The sequence below is a fragment of the Spodoptera frugiperda genome, chromosome 8 (assembly GCF_023101765.2).
Source record: "Spodoptera frugiperda isolate SF20-4 chromosome 8, AGI-APGP_CSIRO_Sfru_2.0, whole genome shotgun sequence".
NCBI classification, from domain to species: domain Eukaryota; kingdom Metazoa; phylum Arthropoda; class Insecta; order Lepidoptera; family Noctuidae; genus Spodoptera; species Spodoptera frugiperda.
Window position 1 is genome coordinate 9,073,314 of NC_064219.1, and position 23,438 is coordinate 9,096,751.

General features: G+C 35.6%; 1 protein-coding gene across 1 annotated transcript; it reads left to right on the forward strand.

Moving 5' to 3' along the window:
* The first annotated feature begins 122 nt into the window (after positions 1 to 122).
* Positions 123 to 23,407, forward strand: LOC118275336 (adenylosuccinate synthetase). The gene is made up of 10 exons (XM_035593244.2): positions 123 to 412; positions 9,005 to 9,107; positions 12,529 to 12,662; positions 15,825 to 15,970; positions 16,587 to 16,792; positions 17,963 to 18,117; positions 18,798 to 18,922; positions 19,370 to 19,496; positions 19,925 to 20,045; positions 21,084 to 23,407. Exons 1-10 carry the CDS (start codon positions 215 to 217, stop codon positions 21,140 to 21,142), a joined length of 1,374 nt encoding a protein of 457 aa, XP_035449137.2. The 5' UTR covers positions 123 to 214; the 3' UTR covers positions 21,143 to 23,407.
* Positions 23,408 to 23,438: the final 31 nt, after the last annotated feature.

The window sequence follows — 23,438 nt, forward strand, 5'->3', positions numbered from 1 at the left end:
TACAAAGGTATACAGTACTATGATTACATTTTGATATTTTTATCAAACTATATGCACAAACATGTTTTCTAGTCGGGAAAAATATTTTACATACTCCTCTTCAGAGGTAATCATTATTTTTAAGCATGGCATCCCGAAAATCTTTTTGCAACCGCGAGGCCGGCGCGCGCATGTTTCGCTCTTTGCTATAAAATTCAGGAGTTTGCAATAAATAATGGCTTCGGCTGTAAACTCGAAGCAAACAGCCGTAAACGGTGAGGTACCGTCGAGAACACAACCGTGTGGTCCGTGCGACAAATCAAAAATGGAAAATAAAGTTGCTGTTGTTTTGGGTGCTCAATGGGGTGACGAGGGAAAAGGAAAAGTTGTGGATTTATTGGCTGTTAACTGTGACATCGTGTGCCGTTGTCAGGTAAGACTAATCTTATTGTTTTTCTAATTAGACTTGCGGTGTGATTGTATTTATTAATAATTGGTGCTTCATTTTAAATAACTTCTCTCTCAGCTCGAAACAGTTGGTCATGTTCTCAGCTGCAGTGTTTATGACGGATATTTTGAGGTTATACTAAGCGAGAGAATTAACGCTTTTAATAATTGATTTTACAGTGTTTTCGTTACTTTTATCTACGTTATCATATTTCGGGATACCAAAACAGTTTATTTAGAAAGCCTTTAGTATTGGCGGCGCGCCAGAATTTGTTTGAAAACATGTGAACTGTGAACACAATGTTTTGTACAAATTCTTGATTATAAGACGCGTGCCAAGAGTCTTAGCGGGAATTCAGATGTGATGTGCGCTGGTTCAATGTTGCGTAAACTCAGTTCCGGTCACTATTATGTAACAATATAATATACGGAGATTTTTTACTAATATTTTTTTAATAGTCATGTGACAATGATGATGTACATACATACATAGTAATTTGTATTCGTAAATAGACCTTGCGTAGTGCGGCCACTAATTGTGGATTATTGCCAAGGTCTGGGACATTTATTGTCATGGTTACTCTATGATTATTTCTAAATTCTCTCCTCTGTGTTTTCTAGGGCTCTCTCTAAATATAAGTAGGTTGTTTTTAGATATGTTTGACACTCCAAGGAGAGTTTATTGTTTGTAATCATAATAGCTAGAAATTCTGGGATTAAACTCTTTGTAATCAGATATGGTTTGCACTTTGTACAATGTATTGTGTTGTAGAGATTGAGTTTTATGATAAATATACTAATTTTATGTAGCTAGTAGCTAAAGTAATAATACATGGTAAATGAGTTTTCATATTAGACTTATTTTCATATTACTTATTACTAGTTACTAGATTTATACTCAAATAACTAATTCTTAGTTTAAATGCAGAATGGTATAAACTATAGTTAGATCTTTTTTTTTTCAAAATCTTTGCTTAGTAGGCCAGCAAAAAGATTTTATATTATAATTAATAACCTTTGTTTCAAAGATATTGAAGGTGTTATAAGTTTATCAGGCACATGACTTAAACAAATTAAACTTAGTCATAATATCTCATTTACAATCTGGTTTAAACAGGAACCAACTACATTGATGTTGTTATGAATTAATAATAATACTTATGTTAATAATGTTCTATGTCTGTGATTCTGCTGGTATTATTTTTATAGTAAAACGGGTCCATTTTATTGTTGAAATTATACCAATGAATACAGATTTCCAGTATAGCAGGTACCTACATTATCCCATATTTTACAGTAATCAGTATAACAAATAAATGTTTATTTGATGTAAAGAGTCAGTTAGTAAAATATAAACCTAAACACAAAAGTCTTAATGTAGACATAAATCCCTGAACTAGGTACAATTCTATGTTGGTTTCAGGTTAAACAACAAATTACCTACCAAAGCGAAAATATCGACTGTAGATTTATCATTTTTAACTTGATAAATCTAAAACGCATTAACACCAATCACTATTTTCCATTAATAATATCACCGTTTTGTACTTAGAACCCTACCCATTCTATTTACACACAAATGGAATATATCATTGTTTATCTGTTTGTATAGAAATAGAACTATTGGGTAGATAAAACATGGCTAGCAACAAAGGTGAATAACCTTAGTATATTTTGGTGATAATGTAGGTAGTAGGTGGACATATATTTTTATCTGTCTAGTCGAAGAACAAAAACTTTTAATAAAAACTACAATATCACTACATAGTATAAAACAAAGTCGCTTTCTCTGTCCCTATGTCCCTTTGTATGCTTAAAACTATGCAATGGACTTTTATGAGGTTTTTTTAATAGATGAGAGTGATTCAAGAGGAAGTTTTATATGTATAATACATGCATTATACATATAAAACTAAGCATTCGCATGGGTGTATCACCATTGCACCCATGCGAAGCTGGGGTGGGTCGCTAGCTTATAATAAAGAAAACATTTGTTTAAAAAAAAATTAATGACACTCTTCTAGAAATTGTTCTCAACAAGATTAATTTAAAATGTTATTTACGTATGTATGAATAAAAAAACTCAGATAATTCACTATGCTTTTTGCGCGGCAATTTTTATATTGATGCGAAATAAATTACGCGCGCAAAATCGATCGCGGAAATCGGATATTATTATGATGATTGCAGTCGCTATACTATGTTACGTAAAACGTCGATTAATTGCGAGTTCAAGTTCGATATTGCAATAATATTTTATGTGACTTTCGTTCAAAGTACACGGTTACTACCTATTCTATGTAAAATCAATATGACTGAGTGACTCAATGAATGACTGACTTATTAGACAACTTATAGCTGAATCTATTTACTGGTTACTGAGTATAGAACTGAAAAACTAAAAAAACATTCGAACGAAGTAACTACGTCCTTCTTTTTTTGAAGTCGGTAAAAAGTTAAAAGTTCCTTGGGGAGTTGTAGACCATGGGTGGTGCTTACCATCAGATGACTTGTCTGCTTGTTTGGCCCCCTGACTAATCTGGCGATTCCACAAGAAAACGGGAAAGAAATATTTAATTTCTCTATGTTTTTAAAAGAGCTGTGGATCGTGAAAATATATTTTCTTTGCACGTATTTTTTTATCTTAGGTATTTCGAGAAGGTCGTGCTATATGAAGACCGCGTCACAGGGGGTGGGGCAGAGGTGTGACTGCCGCAGTTACATGTTCTACTTCTATATTTGCGTCACGAAAAAATCTGTACCGATTTTATAGCGTAATTTGGCAATGGACAATGTACCTAAATACATATAGAGTAACCAATGCAATAACTAATATTATAGTATCTAGTGTTCTCTAACTAATGAACACACCTCTATAGGTAAAAAAAATTAAATCGTAAGCCACGTGCTAACCACGAGGTCATGTCTTCGATTGTAGGGTCAAGCAAAGAGCAAATTGTACAAAAGATTATCGTTAAGAAAATAAAGTAAGTAATAGGTAATTTGTAGTTGTGAGACATTAATTTTCTATACTTATGAGGATAAATTGGGTATACCCATAATCAGCGTCATCATCAGCCAGAAATAGGGAACACCAATGAATCAGAATTTGTATCTAATCGGGATTTGTGTATCTCATTACCAGTAATAGATTGAATGGTTAACTCATTCATTGAATTACTAATCAAATAAGATTTAAAAATCAATAAATCATAAATTAAATACTAATCTGCATGTATACAGTACATACATGATACACCTACATCCGAACAGAATGATTAATTTATATGTAGCTAAAAGATAATTGCACTTATCACACTTGGCAGTTATTATTTTATTATAGATAATAATAATTACTTACTGATCTACTTACAAATTATATAGGTATTGTAGTTTATCTTCATAAGTAAGGAAGTTGAGTATCAGTAAGAATTGATAAGTAGTTATAACATGTATAATGAAGGACTTCGTTAAAAGCCATGTTGGTTTGGCCAAGAAGTGTGACTGTTTAACGCAGTTCTAAGTACTTATTACTGGTACAGCATATTCTCAATACATAACCTTTGCTATTGAAGCCTGAAGGCTAGAAGGCTATAGGTACCAATAACTGTCGACAGAAAACTGTTGCAGGCATCTTTGCTGAAGCCAGTCAGTTTTGGCCTGTGGAGTTATCATATCATCTATTTTACCCCCTGGGATTGCTCTGATTGGTCAAAATTTTACAGAAAAACGTATAACTAGTTAATGTCACGCGTTTTATCCCCGCAGAGATAGGCAGAGGTGCACGTAGGGGTAAGGTACGTAATGCCGCTATACAATGTGCACCCACTTGGTGTGAGCGCCTATTGCCACATACTGGACACAATTCTTATAGGTAACTACTTGTTTATTAGAGAAAAGTCATAAAAGTTTCTGAAGTAACTGCTAATAACACTAATTCTAAAGATAAATTTGAAGTCGATATTTGATATTTAACTATAATTAATAATAACATAACACAGACAAATTACAAACAAAAAAAGCCTTGGATTAAAAAATAATAACTTGATTAAATCGCAATCAATCAATATCCAAGGTCAATTGTGATAAAGATGTCAGACTTTTTAGGTAAATTGAAAATAAAAACATAAACAACATTAATATTGTGGTAGTAGTTAATGAATGGAAAACGTAAAATCTATGATTCGAGTAAATTTTTTTCATTTCTTTTTTCTGGGGGAAATCCACCAATGACTTCTCCTGCTTTAGGCGAGACGAGAGGGAGTGTCAGACTCTTACTGACTAAAATCGACTTTCTTCTTATTCCTGCTTTTCGAGCCGGAGACACGGTAAACCTGCTAGGCAGAACTGTAAGTTCGTCCGATCGATATTATATTTTGTCCACACTCTTAATCTTGATGCCCAACACAATATAAGCCGAGCTGAAAAACACCGTTTAACATAAAAAACATATGTACTTATCTATTACTTGTTGCCATTCAATTCTAGTAGTAGTCTACCGTCTACAAAGGTTGGGTATGGCCTTCGGAAATCCGTGAACTACATTAATTTGGTTGTCTCTTTTGTACTAGTTAATTAGAATTATTAGTCTGTAATTTCAGTGAAATTAGGTTCTATAAAGCGAAACACTATCTAAGCGGTTTTGTATCAATAAAAAAAAACAAAATGGTTCCCAGTTGTTCTTTCTGTCAGTGTTTAGTTTGCCGCGCATTTTATTGTAAACAGTCGACGTAATTTTGTAGCTAATGGCTAACATCAGCCGCTGATTTAATACGATTACAACAGATGGTAATAATAGTGTAACGTAGGTGTTTGTGGTTTGAAAACTACTAACAAAACGTATTCTAACTATCACAGAGGTTCTTTACGTTTTTTATAGTGACTATTATTTTGCTTCCCAAATCTCGTCTCAGCCTTTCTGTTCAGCAATCAGATAAAATTGTTTTGTTGATATTTTCTTGTCTGAAAGTTACAATATGCTGTAAAAGAAAAGCATCGCTGATGTGTTCGGTACTCCTACTGAGTGTATCAAAAAGAAAATTCCTAGCCTTTCTTGATAAATGCACTATCCAATACAAAAAGAATTGTTCAAATCAGATCCGGAGATTGGTACGTTCAAACAAACTATTCCTAACGACCTTTGTATGGTAGAAACAAGGAATAAAGAGAAAATATAATTACAGTCTCATTCGTACATTTAATAAGTTGTTTGCAGTTACAAAGCAAAGGTTTTGCAATTGTTTACAAACTAGACTGTTTACGTTTTATAATGTTGTGACAGACTGTGTTTATTTGGAGCGGACGCGAGACAATTAGAGAAATCTCCGACTTATTTGTAACAAGGTTGCAAGCTTTCTATTTTCTATTATTTCTGTAAATAGGCACATAATTATTAATTGGCTACGAAATACATTGTTGCACATTTGTTGGTCTATAGTTATATTGCAAAAGCCATACGTTCAAACACGCAAACATGTCACCATGGTATCTGCACAAAGACATCAGAACAATCGCTAAAGTTGATTTGGTCCCAGACCATTAGTTAATCTAACAACCCCTTTCGTTTTCTCTTGGTGAAGGGCTCTGGGAATTTATCGCTCTTGTTTGTGTAACAAACTGTAAGGGTTTTTGGTAACCGTCTGGTTACCTGACCCATCAGGTAAGGGTTTTTTAGACTGGTGTAATTTTTAATGTACTCAAACAAAAGCATCTTTCCCTTTTTACGTTAAACTGACGCAAACCGCGTTAAAAGTAAAGAAATCGTTGAATTACCTACGTTAACGATAAGAAACACATGATCACTCTGTTGACAAAAGCAATACGGAACATATACTGAACGAGTATGACTGTACGAGAGTTATCAGTAACAATTATGAGTAATATGACCTTGAGAAAACCTTCATTGAGCTAATCCCACAAGTAATGACTTCACATTCAATTATTGTGAGGCAATACCTCCTCGCTTAAATGTATTATCAGATGTTTTGGTGTCTCCCGTGATCTTCCATAAGTAGGTACGCACATAATCGGTATTAGTCATCATACCTCTCAGTTGTAAATGACTTGGATGTTTACAGATTACTGATTATTCTTCATGGTCGTAGACCTCATTGCGTCAGATAAACCAGATGAGACGAGTTGAGACGGTTCTTTTTCAGTCATAACTGGTGCTGTCATCTTAGGTTTCATTGGACAGAACTCACAGGCAATAATAGACTGGTGGTACAATAGTATGACTAACTAATGGCAGTTGCAGTGTATTAAAATGCCCACAAAACTGGAGACAAGCAGTCTGGGGCGGACAGTGGATTCATTCCAGAATTCCTATCAGATTAAAGCGAAATAAAGAAGCTAGCACTGAGTAAAATACTAACGACAAATAGTCGAATCTAAATATAGCTCCCATGATTTTAAAAACAATGAGACGATTTCATAAATTTGTCGCGCAGATTACCTTGATACCAGACGTAGCAAAAAACCATTGTAAAGAAACTTAACTCCAACGATAAATCGCTTTAATTACTTGAAGACGTCCCAATAAAAAAGCGAGATAATGCGATATGGCGTTTAGATTTAGTCTTATGACTATTTATGAAGCACAAAGGGGAAAAACCAGTTATTATGACACCATTTTGCAAGCTAAACTAGTCCATCTATGGAATACAATGGCCATAGTCATCGATGTTGCCTACTGTCTGAAGTCTAAACCTAATAGAACTGAATTATTTTGTTGGTTTCCTGTTGGTGTTGTATAATTATTTCGTTGTGAAAAGTATCTTAAAAAAATGTAGTTTTTAATGAGTATAATATTTGCCGTACGGCTGGGCAAATGCTGCCGCGCAACGGGTTGCGGGTTCGATTTCTGCACAGAGCAACTTTTAGTGTGATCCACAAACTGTTGTTCTGGGTTTGCGTGTGATGGGTGTATGTGATTTTGTATGTTTGTAAACGCACCCACGACATAGAAGAAAAATCCTAGAGTGGGGCAAGGATTTTTATCAAAAAAATAGGGTAATGTTTGGTAACTGATGAACACCGTGGAAAAACTGAAGGTTTCAGTCTTTAGCTTCAACCACTGCTAGCAGAACTGTCTGTGTATTAAATTGCGTCCCAAATATTAATTATCCGTCCTCGTGTGGATATTTTCTCTCGGCTTTCCTGTCACAATGTCCACATTTTTTCTTTGCCCGTGACCTATATGCGTCCTAGCCGAAATAGCATCGTATGACAATGATGACAGACAAGTGTTTTTTGAATGAACACGTACGCTTCAAGATCACCAGTGACATGTCAACGGAAACAATGTGCCAAAATCTGGAAAAGCTTTTCGACGGCGGAGCTGTTTTTGTTAGTTTGCTGGCGTAAATATAAGTTTTCGGAAGGGCTGCGTAGGATGTATTATGTATACATTTTGTACTCTCTCATTCAAGTCTCAACTCGTCTATAAGATTAGTATTTTAAGCTTTTAAGAATTAACTTAAGCAAAACAGCCCCTAAATTGCAATATCTGATTGTTCAATTAATAACATTTCTGATTGTTAATTTGACAAAATTATATGTGGCAGAAAGTTAAAAGCAATTAAAATCAGATAATTTTAAAAAGAGCTTTAATAGTTATTTTCGTCTTGAAAAAATCCGAAAATGTGCATTATTCGTAAGAGTGAAGTAGAAGTAAGACTCCTTCTGAAATGTTGATTTTGATCGCAGGTTTGAAACGATAACCGAAAATATATTTGCATTCAACTTAATGGCCGTATAACTTCATTTAATGCCGATTGTAAAATTTTTACGTCACCGTCAGTGGAAAATCTTGAAATGACGGCATGGCGCGTCGAGTTCTGAAGCTGAAGGCAAATAAAGTAACCTTATTTGCTTTCAAAAGGTCTAAATTTAGAAATAGCTGACTGTTCGACTTGTAGTCTTTCCCACTTTTACAGAAGTTAGAACGTTGAAGGACGCTATGAGTCTACGCATAACGCATATCCACTCCAAGCGTTACTGGGTTACCCATTTTTATGCAAAACGTAATATTTACCTCATTCGGGAAGCAAGCTATAAAGTCATATAACAAGGCTTATATAACAAGCCAACGTAACAGATTTCCGAAAACATTTGAGACATTTAAATACCATTGACTTGTAAAGGTCAAAGAGCAATCAATCCCTAGGCTTAATATGCGTCCCAGATTTTATTATCACCTTCCTTTGTGTGCGGTAATGTCCCAATCATGATAGGGAATCCCAATGAGATAAGGTATAGATGTAGATTGATATACAAAACTGGAATGAGCTGTTGTCGGCGGTATTTCCGAACCGTTCGGAAATACCTCTGGTGTTGGGGGTGTACCATCAGGTTAACGCTTAACCGTCTGTTTGTCTGCCCCCCTATTCCATGAAATTCCTCCTTTTCGAGCCAGAGCGCCGGTAAACCCGGTAGTCCGCAACTCCGGATCAGGAGATCTGTTGGATAAATTGTTTTATTTGATTTATTATAGAAAATATCTATACGAAGCTTCACGGTCATCTTTTACCCAAGACTTGACTAGTTAACCTGTACAATCTGATATTTTTGTCTCCAGGGTGGCAACAATGCTGGACACACCGTGGTCGTCGACGGCAAGGAGTTCGATTTCCACTTACTACCAAGTGGTATTATCAATCCGAAATGCACCTCCCTTATTGGTGAGTACACTGTACACTCTTCCTAATCTATTTTGCAACATTCGTACTTATTTGGATATAAAAAAAAATATGGCTAAATATTATACAAAAAATCCTAACAGCAATTACAATAATATGTTGTTTTCGCATGTTTTTTTTTTTTATAAGCGTTTCACGTTGATTTTCTGTGAGACCAATGGTATCACTCCGGTCGAGCCGGTCCATTTGTGCCGAAGCATGGCTCTTCCACACTTGTACGAATATGAGCTTATCCAGCAGATACTATAACAAAGTGTAGGCTTAAAACCCAACTTTATAAAAATTGTGTTCAGTCACTTTTAGTTAGGTATTTTCTTTCACAATAATTCCTTCCTTAATCTTTTAAAGTTTCCAAACTATGTGGCCTAGAAAAAGTTGATAAAGAAATTACGATAAAATAGCATTAGTGTTCAAAAAGGCTGAATGTTTCGCGTGCACTAACTTTTTACTTGGCTTATTCATAGATCACGGTGCACGGCATGAAATAATAGAATTAGTATAACTGTTTTATTTACTGTCTCTGGTCTGGTGATATGACAAACTGCAATATCATAATAGCACTACTTATGATATTGCAGTTTGTAAATGTTTGTGCCTATGGATCCTAGTTCGTCTACTGACAAATCGCGAATGTCACATATGGTTAATGGTTGGCATGATTAAGTCATTTGCTTAATGGCCATAGCGTTATGGGCATTAGGGTTTGTGACTATAGTTATACTGTAGAAATATGTCCGCCTAAGAAAGCAAAATGAGATTAAAACTAAATAAAAAATAGTGAAATAATAATCCACCTAGCTTCACTGGCGGACAAAAGTGCCTAACTTAGGATTTATTGAAATAAATACTTTGACTTTGAATCTCACTGACTACGGTATCTTTTTAGAATTAGAAATTTAAATATTAAGATTTTTTCTTTAATTCGATCCCTTTCAACTTTGTCAAAGGCCACAAATGTGTTGTTTTCAACTGCATAATAATCTGATACTCATGAAGTATAACAAGGCCTTCAAGTTTAATAAAAAATCCTTACAATAATACTTGTGAGGCGTGGCGCACTAGTGATAATTGACTGATAACAGTATGTTATCTAACGACTATCCTTGAACGATTGCCAAAAGCTTGCATCATTGTAGTAAACTAGCTCTTCCCTGCGGCTATACCCGCGTTTTATGTACCTAAGTATTTGTATAGCCTTTGTGGATGTGAAGAGCTATCGATAAAGGTTAATATAGTGTTATTGGCGAGGAGAGCTATGTTCAGTATTGGCTGATGATAATGATAATCTTCCGCGATCAATGGCATCGTCGGACAATGTGATACACTTTTTCTATCTGCTATTTAGTTTCTATAATTTGTACTATTAGTCAAACAAAGTCATTCGGATTTTTTGTATAAGTACCTATTGCTAATTACCTAACGAAGGGAGAAAAGAGTTAGGTAATCATTCTCTAAAAACGGCGTCCGGTCATACTGTCTGATCCAGAATTAAAAGGGTTCTTTGATGAAAAAGAGGTTGTTGAAAAAAGTCATGTCAATGCACGCCGTGCGATCAGGTACCTTCTCCATGTGAGAAGTGGCTTTGGTCAGCAATGGCCACTTATAGGCTGATTATGATAATGATCAGTTACATTATTGAACAAGCTTTTTTAATTATATCTACGTACGACGTAGTATCTGAGTCTATGTTTCCTGATGGATATAACCTGGGTGGCTTCAAAGCCTGAGTGAATAGGTTGCTCATGGGCAGACGTGCATAGCTAAACGTCGACCCATCAAATGTAAAAAAAAAGTATATAAAGATTGTAGTACCGAATCACGTCTTAAAAGAAAACTAACTACGTAGTAACTGTTAGAAAGTTAGTTGATTTTTATAGTTAACCTTTACACTTGAATTCTGCAACAAAACATGAAATAAAAACATTGTACATTTAGCATGTCGAATGATAAACAATTTGACTAACTTGTTTCAAACAGCACGCTAATGTAACATGAAAAAAGTACAATGAAACCTGTGACATCGTTAATCCAACTGTACCAGGTACGGTTTGCAGAATCATGGTATTAATAGGTTTATATAACGAGTAATTTATTGTCAAGGTTAAGATATGCACGAAGATGTTTAGCTTTATTTTGCTGACGTTACTTTGTTGGTGTACGGCATGCTATGAGATCAACAAATATTTGTAGTCGTAGTGTTCGTATGTTACTCATTGAAGTTCTTCATGTATTATTATGACTTTAGTGAGACGTGCTAAGTTAATTATTATGTTATTCGGCTTACTCACTTACTCGTCGCGGAATGTTGTTTATGAATATGAGCCTCTAGCATGGCTTGAAACTACTCGAGTTGCCCGACAAATAGATACCACGCTTTTATGTATTTTTCATCTAGCGGTCCCATAGTACAAAAACGTTGCGAATTAATAAAAAAATGTCCACATTTTATTGTGCCACTTTCTGAGCGCTTTTAACCTATCTACACCTTTTTACTTATAATGCCATTGGGCAGGATCGACACTTCTTCGAGTGTATCATTGCACAATCATATTATGGTATCTCCTCTTTGTACTTGCTTTATGGCAAATCTCAATTATGTAAAGGAGACCCACAGCCAAGTACTAAACTGTTAATGTTAATGTGGTTGGGTTATCTTATACAAAAACACGTGCGCAATACAATGCTAATAATAGTGGCTAACGTAAATTCTGATTACTTTACTATTGTTTTAATTCACAACATAAATTATTTTAAATTAACCATTGTTGAGCCGTTGAGCTTCTTAAACTCAATTTAACTCAAGGTCTCAGTCTCTTCGTATACCAATATGCATTTTTAATTGTCATAGTTCCATTTTTAAAGTTGCTAATAGACTACCGATAAATGACCTTTCGACTTTTAAAATTGGAAATGAATTGTTCACATAGGTGTTCACCTATTAATCTAATAGTATCTTAACAATAGGGTAGTAGTCAGGGTACGAAAATTAAAAATCGAATTAGTTCGTCAGTTAGATAGTTAAAAATTTAGAGACATATTTTTTTTGTTTTGTCATATGTATAAGTAAATAATACTTAGATGCTGGACCTCGCAAGCTTAACACCAGTTGTGTTAAGCATGGGAGGTCGTGACGTCACACGATTTTTCAAATCATTGTATGCTTGAAAGTGTTTAATTTTGCGAGAAAAGACAAAATACGTGTCTAATGTTTTAAAATAGGTAATTTACACAGATGGACATTACAAATTTTTTTTGCTTTAGGTGACACTATTTTAGTAGTAACAATAAAGGCAAGACACCAGATAAGCTCTGCTATTAAATCAAACCTTCTTTGAATTAGTTTAAATAGTTTTTCATCCCTACAAAAGATATTAACTCAAACAATTTTAATATTTTTGTGCAGGCAACGGTGTGGTCATCCACCTGCCTGGGCTCTTCGAGGAGCTGAAGAAGAACGAGCTGAAAGGCATGAAGGGCTGGCAGGACAGACTCATCATATCAGACAGAGCCCACCTCGTCTTCGACATGCATCAACAGGTAAGGCCTTTTAAAGATCTAAAAGCGAGCATCATTTTCTATTGAGCCTTATGGCTTTTTGTTTAAGGTCCAACCTAGTATGTGTTTTTAAAACTAAATATCAGCATGGATATAATTTGCCTTCATAATTTTGTTTGAATAAGAACACAGACTGCAGTAGTACTATGTTAATTCATACTTAATAGATAACTTTAAAATATTATTAGTCTGCACAGTTAGCGCGGTGGTAGGGCAACCGGCTGCCGCGCAACGTCTAACGGGTACGGTTCCCGCACGGAGCAACTCGTTGTGTGATCTACAAATTGTTGTTTCGGGTCTGGGTGTCATGTATATGTGAACTTGTATGTTTGTAAACGCACCCACAATACAGGAGAAAATTCTAGCGTAGGGCAACGTTTATAAAAATTAAACATATGACTAAGTTTGCGTGACAAAAAGTTTATAATAAACATGTAATTGATCACCCTTCTTAAACAAATTGCATAAAATTCCTTCGTATTTATCTACTCGATTCTTAAATCAATGCAATCAAATGATAAGGATTTGCGTGCTGAATTTGCCTTGGTGATTATGGTACAATTGGACATTGTAAAACGATCGGCATGAAATGCAGTAAATTCGTGAAGGTAAATTGACTAGCATTAGTTGGCTTAATTAATGTTCAAATACCTAATTAACTAAAAAACGGTTTACTCGCGTAGATTAATGGAGAAAAGTACCTGTACCATGAGTTTGAAGCAATAGTATTTGTCGATAGTCGCTAGCGACGATGTAAACTTTGTTTGTTTGTTACCCTTACCCTGCTTACCCTTGTTTCACGTCGCAACGGAGACATATTTTTTGTGTGGAGTTAGTTGGGGTGCTGGAGAGCGATATAGTCGTTTTGTCTCTTTTTACCACAGTTCTAAATGGGTGTGTCCTCCACACACCCATTTTATATGGACTATGGAACATTCCGCAATTTTTAAGATAAAAAGCTAAAAATTAGTATGTGGACTATTTGTACCTAACAAAATCCCCCAACCCCTTTAAAACTGCGTGCGAAGCCGCGAGTAGGAAGCTAGTAATATGTATAGACAAGAGCCTCCTATTGTGTGCAAAGTTCGACCACAGTTTCATTGTGCTAATATTTGGTATCAAACATAACAAAGATTTATTATATGCCCCAGGATATGTACATTGTACAATATGTGCCATAATGCTCTGGGTTGTACCGAGTACCGAACCTTTACTGATATATATAATTGCGATTGTAAGTTGGGGATTTACATACGATATATGATATCCTAGTACCTACCATTTTTTAAGGGAAGTTGATAAAGACAAAGGATGTTCTTTATAACGCGAATTCAGATTTTTCAGTGGTAACCAAGTATTGTATTGTGTGATTAAAAAAGAGTAACCTATGGAGTTTCTTGCTCGTTCTTCTCCATAAGAATCTATACTTTGGAACTAGCATGTAGCTTCACTAGAGGACTGACCGACAGAAAGACATTTTGTTTTCTTTATATCGTAATATTTGCTTTGACGTTCAAAAGTGCCTTCACGGTCTATTTGAAATAAATAATTTTGACTTTGACTTTGTTATGGTATATGGAGAAGAATTTCTGTTAAAAAATAATAAAAGAACAGTAGTAAATAATTTTACTTTATTCTTCTAGTAAATCTCGTTATACTAACAAAACCAATAATAGGAAATGGTTATACTTCAACACTAAGCACTTGAAAGAGGCCTTAATCACAGAAAATGCAAACGCGTGACATGTGACGCGTGCGCATAATAATTGCGCGAGAATGCTGTGACGTCACCCACGGTCAAGGAGGCCCGAGCCGTGCATCGCTTATGGATGGCTCACTACACTGTAACTCTTTTATTACGTTATAAATTTATTATAGAGATAGCAAGATGTTAATTAATATTGTACTTTATTATGTAGTTACGTAATGTGAAATTAATTTATGACTGATTGTTTTAATTTTCTTTTTTAACTTTGCTCCACACTAAGATTTTCTCCTGTGTTGTGAGTACGTTTACAAACATACAAGTTCACATACACATGAGACCCAGACCCGAAACAATGATTTGTGGATCACACAAAGACTTGCTCCGTGCGGGAATCGAACCCGCATCTCTCTAATTCCAACTTTTAACTCTGTGTTTAACTCCTAAACTTGTGTGATATAATATGGTATCGGTGGCGAAAATTAACATTTCCTTCATTACAATGATAGTAATGATTGTGTACTTACAATTCTGCCTACCCCACAGGCGTGATAATTATATGATATGTTTCAGTCCATAGTAACAACTCCCGGTATATTTGCTATCAGCCATCACGCAGCATATATTTGCATACATTACTCGTACAGATACTTATGTGTCTGTACCTACATAGAGATGATAATGCCACAGTTATGACAAGTGTGCTAATGAGGATATTATTGTTATTTATATATTTCTATGTATGAGATAGTGAGTAGGTACTCTGGTATATATAACTTAGTATAGCTAGTTACTAGCCAACTTATAATACTAGTAATTTTACTTAGACAATGAATAGTACCTTAAAATTACGGGTAGATGTTTTCATGAAGTATTTCCAGCAATGTCTTAAACTTCTGTAAACCATTAAGCCTTTCACTGCCAACAAAAAACTGTTAACGGCTATAGGGGCTATAATGCTACTAGTCGGTCAGCGTTGTACGACATGGCCTCTAATATGTATGTATTGAATAAATGAAATAAAATATTGTCTTTGAATACTGTACATTGAGTAATTGACTAAATTCTACTCTATTTTACTAGGTACTCATCCTTCACTTAACTACAAAATAAAGTAAATTAAACTCATTAGTACTCGAACTTTATCGGTTCGATTTTTGTTTTGGATGTTTTACGGTTGTTTATATGTAATTAGTATTCCCAGTAATGTACGAATTACACTATCTACTCAAAATATGAATGAAAACATGTAACTGAACATTTTATCTAGAACGACATGACGTCATAGATTGCAAACAAAATTCGTGAAAACTTTCCTTATTTACAGTAAATAAAGCATACTTTAAGCAGAGAATTACTCAGTCATCGTAAATTGTAGTTTGTCTCTTAGGCTTTAAGATTTAAAATCATACTGACTCATTTTTCTTGAATTGTTTCAGGTGGATGGTCTTCAAGAGGCTGAGAAGGGCAAGAACTCGTTAGGTACCACAAAGAAGGGCATTGGCCCGACTTACTCGTCTAAGGCCACCCGTAATGGACTGCGGATAGGAGACCTACTTGGGGACTCCGCCATGTTTGAGGAGAAGTAAGTTTGTATTTTGAACTAAGCCTTCACACTAGAGTTTGTTCAAGGTGCTCGATAAACGTATGTATAGGCTGCCTTAGCGCCATGTTCAATTGACTCGACTTGAAACGCCACGATAACGTGACGCCTGCACTGCGTAGTTCCGATGTATACGTTTATCAAGCGCCTATGCTGGACAAACGCTAGTATGAAAGCGCTCTAAGATTCTATACGGTTTAGTTAGCCGTGTGGTGACTGGAGAGTGTATATTTGTGTATTTTCACCATCCTTGCTCTTCCCGGGGTGTCGTTTCGTGTGTCCCTTCTTTAGGGGTCTCGGCGATTTGACAGAAACTAAGCAGCATGGCATGATGCGAATTCGGAAAGAAATTATCCAAGTCCCCTCGTCCAATGTCAAAATCAAATCTTACCACCACAACCTCTTAAAACTCTTGTATAATACAGTATATGCAACCAAGAAATATTTATTTATCGAAATTCTAAATGATTTTCTGTTGTCTGGAAGAAATCACCATTTGTGATAAGACCGTACTTAAAATATATGTAACATAGGCTACTAAATGTGTACAATAAAGCATATTATATAAATATATAATAAATAAACAAATCAATTTCAGGTTCCGCACTCTAGCAGCCAATTACAAGAGGATGTTCCCGAATCTCGAAGTAGACATTGATGGTGAACTGGCTCGCTACCGGGAGTACGCCGAGAGAATCAGGCCTATGGTCAGAGACACCGTCTCCTACCTCCACAAAGCCATCGGGGAAGGAAAGAAAGTATTGGTCGAAGGTGCTAACGCTGCTATGTTGGATATTGATTTTGGTAAGAGAAAGATTAATTTTGTTATAACGTACGTACGTACGCCGGTATATAAGACAACAATAAGTATAAAACACATTGTATCTCGTATGGTTACACGAAAGGTTAATTTCATTTTACTTACGTAACTGTTTGACGAGATAACTTGACTAGTTTCGTGTCATGCTAGGGGTTCATACTGTGCAATCCACGATGGGGCTAACGTTGTGTCTCGTTAACTCAAATCTATTAAGTCTAATTTGTGGACTCAGCTAACCTATGTTTTTTATATGGAAAGATGTGTGCTATGGATGGCTTCCCTACTATCGGTACATCGCATACTCGGGCTGCGCATCTTCCTCGCACAGCTACATAGCTTAGTATCAGTGGAAACAGTCACATAGTTTCACACTTTAGCTATTACATCTTCGTAGCATAGCTACATAGCACACTTCTGATGGAAATGCACCCTTACGTAACTAGTATCATAAACATAAAGATTATTATACAAATCTTATCTAAATCAACGCAATTAATCCTGATTATCCACGTTCAAAGCTTTGCATGGAGCATGCGTCCGAGTGATAATATGTATCACTTATCAACCACTGATAGTACTGAGAGTTGACATGCGTCGGTGCAGTAATTGGAATCGTACTTTGTAATATGTATAAACAATGTGAGATTACGCTTTGGCCCTTCATGTAGTACAATTATTTTTTGTTAGTTATCTTACTGACTAAATGTGGACGTTGGATTTTATTTTTTTTGAGAATTTCCAATACAATATGCATGTAACTATGGTTGTATAGTTTCTGCCTACCGAGGTTGGTTGGTTTCTAATGGATATAAAACTTGAAATATTTATCTAAAGAGAAGAAAGGTATTTTGAAGAAAGAATACACAATTAATAATTCCTAGACCTCAACACGTAACGGGGTGGTTTTTAGTCGGTAAGAGTCTGGCACTCCCTCTCGCCTCGCCCAAGGTGAGAAAAGTCATTGGATAATTTTCCTCCCTTGAAAAAAATCCGGTTGCAGGCTCCTCCGGCTCGAAAAGCAGTAGTTCTAACAGAATGCTTTTTAGTCAGTCAGTCAGTCATTAGATCCCCCCTCCCCAAAGACTCCAGCACATAACAATCGAAAGGTCATTGACCCTAATACATAGTTAACTGATTCTTATATTACATTACAGGTACATACCCGTACGTGACGTCATCGAACTGCAGTATCGGCGGAGTGTGCACGGGGCTGGGCCTGTCGCCGCGCGTCATCGGCGACGTGCTCGGCGTCGTGAAGGCGTACACCACGCGCGTCGGCGACGGACCCTTCCCTACTGAGTTGCATGATGTTAGTATTGGTTCTTTTCTTCAACTCTCGTATTCATTTTATGAGGATTTTCTGAAAAGTGAGGTTTTGATTCATCTAGCCCAGCTGGTTCCAATGTTACTATTGACAGATTAAAGCAGTGTATGTTACTTTTCTTTTATGAGATAAATAAATGAGCAGACACGCAAATATTTGAATTTCAAAACATGCTTAGTTCAATATGGAAATTGACCAAAGCATTGTTGTTTAATTCTTTAATGTTGCCTAACTCATAAAACGCCCTTGGGGGAAAATCTGGCGCTAGTGGAGAGTTTGCCTTGAACAGATCTCAAAGTCAAAGTCAAAGCATTTATTTCAATTAATCCTAAATTAGGCACTTTTGAAACGTCAAATTGAATTGTCCGTCAGTCTGTCTGTCAGTGAAGCTAGGCAATCTTTGTTGGCAATGTCTTAATGTTTGGTACTTTTTACTATGAATCCTCCTTGCGTCATTTTTCCCCAATGCTGAGGGTCATGATCCCGACGAATAACTTTCTGGTTGACTATATTTCGCTTTATCTTCGGCGAAGTGGATGGCGTCGCAGACTGTGGTCTCCAGTGTGGTTCGGATTTGGTCTGAGCAACGTATCACACTCCATGAATATCACCATGAATATAATAAAAGTAATGTTAAACAATTGGTCCTTACTACTGGTCTCCAGGAGACAGGCAAGTTGCTCCAGGAGCGCGGTCACGAGGTGGGAGTGACGACGAAGCGCGTGCGGCGCTGCGGCTGGCTCGACCTCGTCGTCGTGCGGTACACCGCCATGGTCAACGGGTACACCTCGTGAGTATTACTGTGTTATTCCTTCAACACTTGAATCACTTAGTTAGGTTCATTGGTAGCTACTAGCGATACACCTCAGCTTTGCATGGGTGCAATGGTGATACATTATGCATGTATTATACATATAAATCTTCCTCTTGAATCACTCTATCTATTAAAAAAAAAACGCGACAAAATCCGTTGCGTAGTTTTAAAGATTTAAGCATACAAAGAGAAAGAGACTTTTTATGCTATGTACTGACTGTTTAATTTATAACTTCCATTCTTTCGTGAAAGCAACCTGTAGATAATGTAAACAATATCAATTTATCGTCTGCCGACGACAGTGTAGCATACATAACGTCGCGCTATTTTAGCTTAGCTTTTCCCGTAGCTGTTTTTTTTTTATTTATTGTATTTGTAAAAAAGTGTAGAAAGTCACATTAATCATCAATATTTATATTGCAGGTTATGCCTCACAAAGATGGACATCCTAGACACGCTGCAGGAGATTAAGATCGGCGTAGCGTACAAGCTGAATGGCAAGAAGATTGAATACTTCCCTTCGTCGATGGCCGAGCTTAGCAGTGTAGAGGTAAGCTGCGGACTACATAGCGGGTTTACCGGGGCTCCGGCTCGAAAAGCAGGAGTAGAAACGGGGTGGTTTTTAGTCAGTAAGAGTCTGACACTCCCTCTCGCCTCAGCCAAGGCGGGAGAAGGCATTTAATGATTTTCCACACTTAAAAAAAAAGACGTAGGGAAATCTATTGAATTAATGGCTTTAAAAACTAAACTGGAATTACCCAGTGTTCCCTAACTCCAGTGTAAACTAACTGGAAGTCCCAGAAAATTAACTTTATAGGAAACAACTTTTTTTAAAAAAAAGGGACCATCTTCATAAGTTATAGTTGACTTTTCGGTGCATACTGACGCGCATCATCCCTGCGCGGCTACGGTCAGATTATTAAATCAGTCTCAATATATTTTCCTAATAATATTAATATCATACTATATTCTACTCAGGTGGAGTACATCACGTTACCCGGCTGGGCGTGCAGTATAGAAGACGTGCGGGAACTGAGCAAGCTGCCCGAACAGGCCAGGAACTACGTGAAGGCCATCGAGAACTTCCTACAAATACCTGGTTAGTAGCCATAAAAAAATTACGTAATATGTCGTCCATAACAAATGGAATACGGATATTCATATTCATCCCTTGATTCCAAAACCTTATCTTCATGCATGTGACTGCACAATTAGTGCAGAAACTAGGTAACAAAAAGGTTTCAACAAACGCGAGATGCCGCGGGTTCAATTCCCCTACGGAACTACTAGTTGTGACCAACAAATTGTGAACTGCCACTGTCAACTCATGAGAGGTTCTTGTATAAAAATTCTTCTTCTATAAAATTGTTATTTTTATATCCTTCAATTTTACAAATTACAAATAAGATTATATAACACACAAGTAGACAAGACAACTAAAATCATGTGTAGATAGCATTGATTCCTGTATTCTTATCCTGGCACGGTTCCAACTAAACAATTTTAATCTTAGATAAATTGTATAAAGTGATTTGCAAGCTTAACAGAAAGTATAGACAGCATCGAATTAACAGACTTGCGTGTATTTTCGTAAACAAGATATTTTTACAAGCAGTCATGTGTTATTAATAGGAAAACGATTTATTTTAATGTTTATTTATGAATGAGTGCGTGAATTGATTGGAAGTTTGGCCGAATGCTGTTTTATATTTTACTTGTTACTGCCGCGTGGTTTCACCCGCTCTGCTCGGCACCTTTTGGTCGTAGCGTGATATTTTATAGCCTGTAACCTGCCTCGATAAATGGACTATCCGACACAAAAAGAATTATTCAATTCGGACCAGCAGTATCGGAGTTAGCGTGTTAAAACTCTTCAGCTTTATATGTATAGTATACGAGTAGATATATATTTTATAAGTTACATCTACAAACCCTGTTCTATTTCTAAATGTCGTTGCATAATGTTAATCTACTACATTACCTCAAGTATATGATTTTTTTTTAAATTAATATTTTAATTTAAAAAACATCTCTCTTCAGTCTTGTTTAAGTCACATGCAGAATCAGAACAAATAAGTTCTCAATTATAAAATACTCTTATTACAATCAAAATAAAATTCAAAATTCTCTTTTACAGTTAAATTCATCGGCGTGGGCCAAGGCCGGGAATCCATCATCAGCACGGGTGAAGCTTAACGTTGAAGCGGTGCCCGCCACCTAGTGTCACTTCGTATATATTGTTGTTACTTTATAAGTAAGGTACGGGCTGTGAGGCTTATGTCTTTGTTGCGCTCATAGCATGTAATAACAACCCTTTTATTCATACTTGAAATTTGTATAGAGCATTAATTGCCGAAAGAAAACTGTTGAAGGCATTTCCTTCGGTAAGCGTCGGTCACTAGTGTCCGATGTGGCGGTTTACGTTTAATCGTGTTTTTAGTTCTAAAGATATTGATAATCTTTAGTTCATTACGATATTCTTGAAATAGTGTCGACATGACATTCATCTACACTATGTTTAATTAAGTACCAAATGAAAGAAAAATGAGAATTTTAAAATCAATTTTCGAAAACTCTAAGGTTTTGTCATGAGCGCAAAAGAGACTATATTTCCATAGCTCCCTGCTGGCTTACCTAACAGTTGTTTAATCAGGCAGCATACAAATGTAATGTACTTAAGCCCCTTAGCTAATTCAAATCTTTTATAAAATAAGGGCTTAACAATTAGCCTGTCGTTGGAATTGATATGCAACACCAATTTTATGACAATATACATTGTAGTGTGTTTAAGACAAGAAGCCTTGCCTTGAATTAATATTTCTTTTTATAAATTGCCATTTAAACCGATGACTAAATGTCATACTACTATTGTATTGTGCTCCCGTGTACTTAGTTTCAACTACACAAGTTTACGGTGCTTTCATATTATTGTTAGAAGTAATTTTTTCACATCTTTAGCGATTACGCACGTGGTTGATGTGAGAGCACCTTAAAATATTGAGATTGTAAGCCTATTGTCGACCAAAAGCTAAAGCTGAGTGACGTACGAAGTACTTATGAAACAGATAACTTAGTATATTGCATACTATCTAGCTTAGCTCTTGGCCTATAATAGGCTTCGTACCTATCTCGAATACTAAAATCTCTACAATTTGTAGTTGAAATGTTAATAAACAAGCTTATTTCACTAGTCAATAATTGAAACAGAAGGTGCAGGTTTTATACAAGAATTATAATTCAGTATTGTTCAGAAACTAGCATATGAGCTTAGGCCAAGATGAAGTTGGCATTATTGCTATCACTGTCTCATAATAGTTTTCTATGTATGTGAGACAGTGATAGATATATGCATGTTTGTCTTGACCTATGTAGCAGATAATCTTGCCTCTGGACTTCTTTATAGGATGTACTAGTTCATCGTTATGGTGTCAGGATTGCAGAGCTTACGTTAAAAGTATTTAGTATTGTGTTATGTTTCTATTTGAAGGTGTAACTAGACTAGGTGTCTTGTAACTTAGTTTGTGGGAAAACTATAGTTAATTTTTATCTTGACAAAGTCACGTAGCTAAGTGAATATATCGTCTATATGTAATTAGCAAATTTTTAATATGTACTTATGTATGTGTAATCGTGAATAGAATATTATATATTCCACTGTTAAGAGAAGTAACCAGGGCAACCTTACACTGACTGCATGCTACTAGTACAGCGGATTTAGTACAAAAACTGTTTATTGACGGTATTTATTGGCGGCGAAATGCCAAGTTTCCTTTCGCAGCAATAATAGGATAATTAATGTATAAACAATCTGTTAAGGTGCGGTCGACACGATAGGCGGTGTTATTATACTTGTAAAGTATTATTATAAAGACACCAAGGCTTAATTATTCCTAATGTTTATTTTTAGTTCACTTGTTCTAAGGTGTCAATTCCGTTCCAGGTTCAACACAAATGTTAGCATTTCGCTAATTAATAAGCTATAGATAAGCACGATATCACAAGAGAACCCTGGAACGATATTTTTTCTTTTTTTACTTATTTTTTCTTAAGTTTACAACGTCGGTTTTTGCACAAACGAAATAGCAATAATGTTGAATAAAGACCTTTGTAGTGTTAATATTATTAATCTTTGTTTGAAATCAATTCTTTTTACTAACTTTTTCATTTAGGGCTATTCTACAGCTTGTATAATCGTGAAAAGTGTTGAAGCAATTTAGACATTATTTTAATAATTTAATAAAATTTTTACAAAGGCCCATTCCAAAGATCTTTTCAAATGAAATATTTTATGTACTTATTTTGACGAATCATCGTTTTGCTTCTACATTCTGTGAGTCGTGTTTTATGTGATATAATTGTGTATAATTAATGGAAATGTTTACATTAATATAGTACGAACTATTATATCAATGTAAGTATTTGAATACAGTTAATATGCCAATAAAACGGTTTATTCTTTTACCTATGTGTTTTATTCTTACCACCTAGTATG

Excerpts from the sequence above, each read along its gene's own strand:
- LOC118275336 (XM_035593244.2), top strand. The coding sequence starts at position 215 with ATGGCTTCGGCTGTAAACTCGAAGCAAACAGCCGTAAACGGTGAGGTA. Across the intron at positions 16,793-17,962 it reads TATGTTGGATATTGATTTTG|GTACATACCCGTACGTGACG; the intron begins GTAAGAGAAAGA and ends ATTACATTACAG. Across the intron at positions 18,118-18,797 it reads TCCCTACTGAGTTGCATGAT|GAGACAGGCAAGTTGCTCCA; the intron begins GTTAGTATTGGT and ends ACTGGTCTCCAG.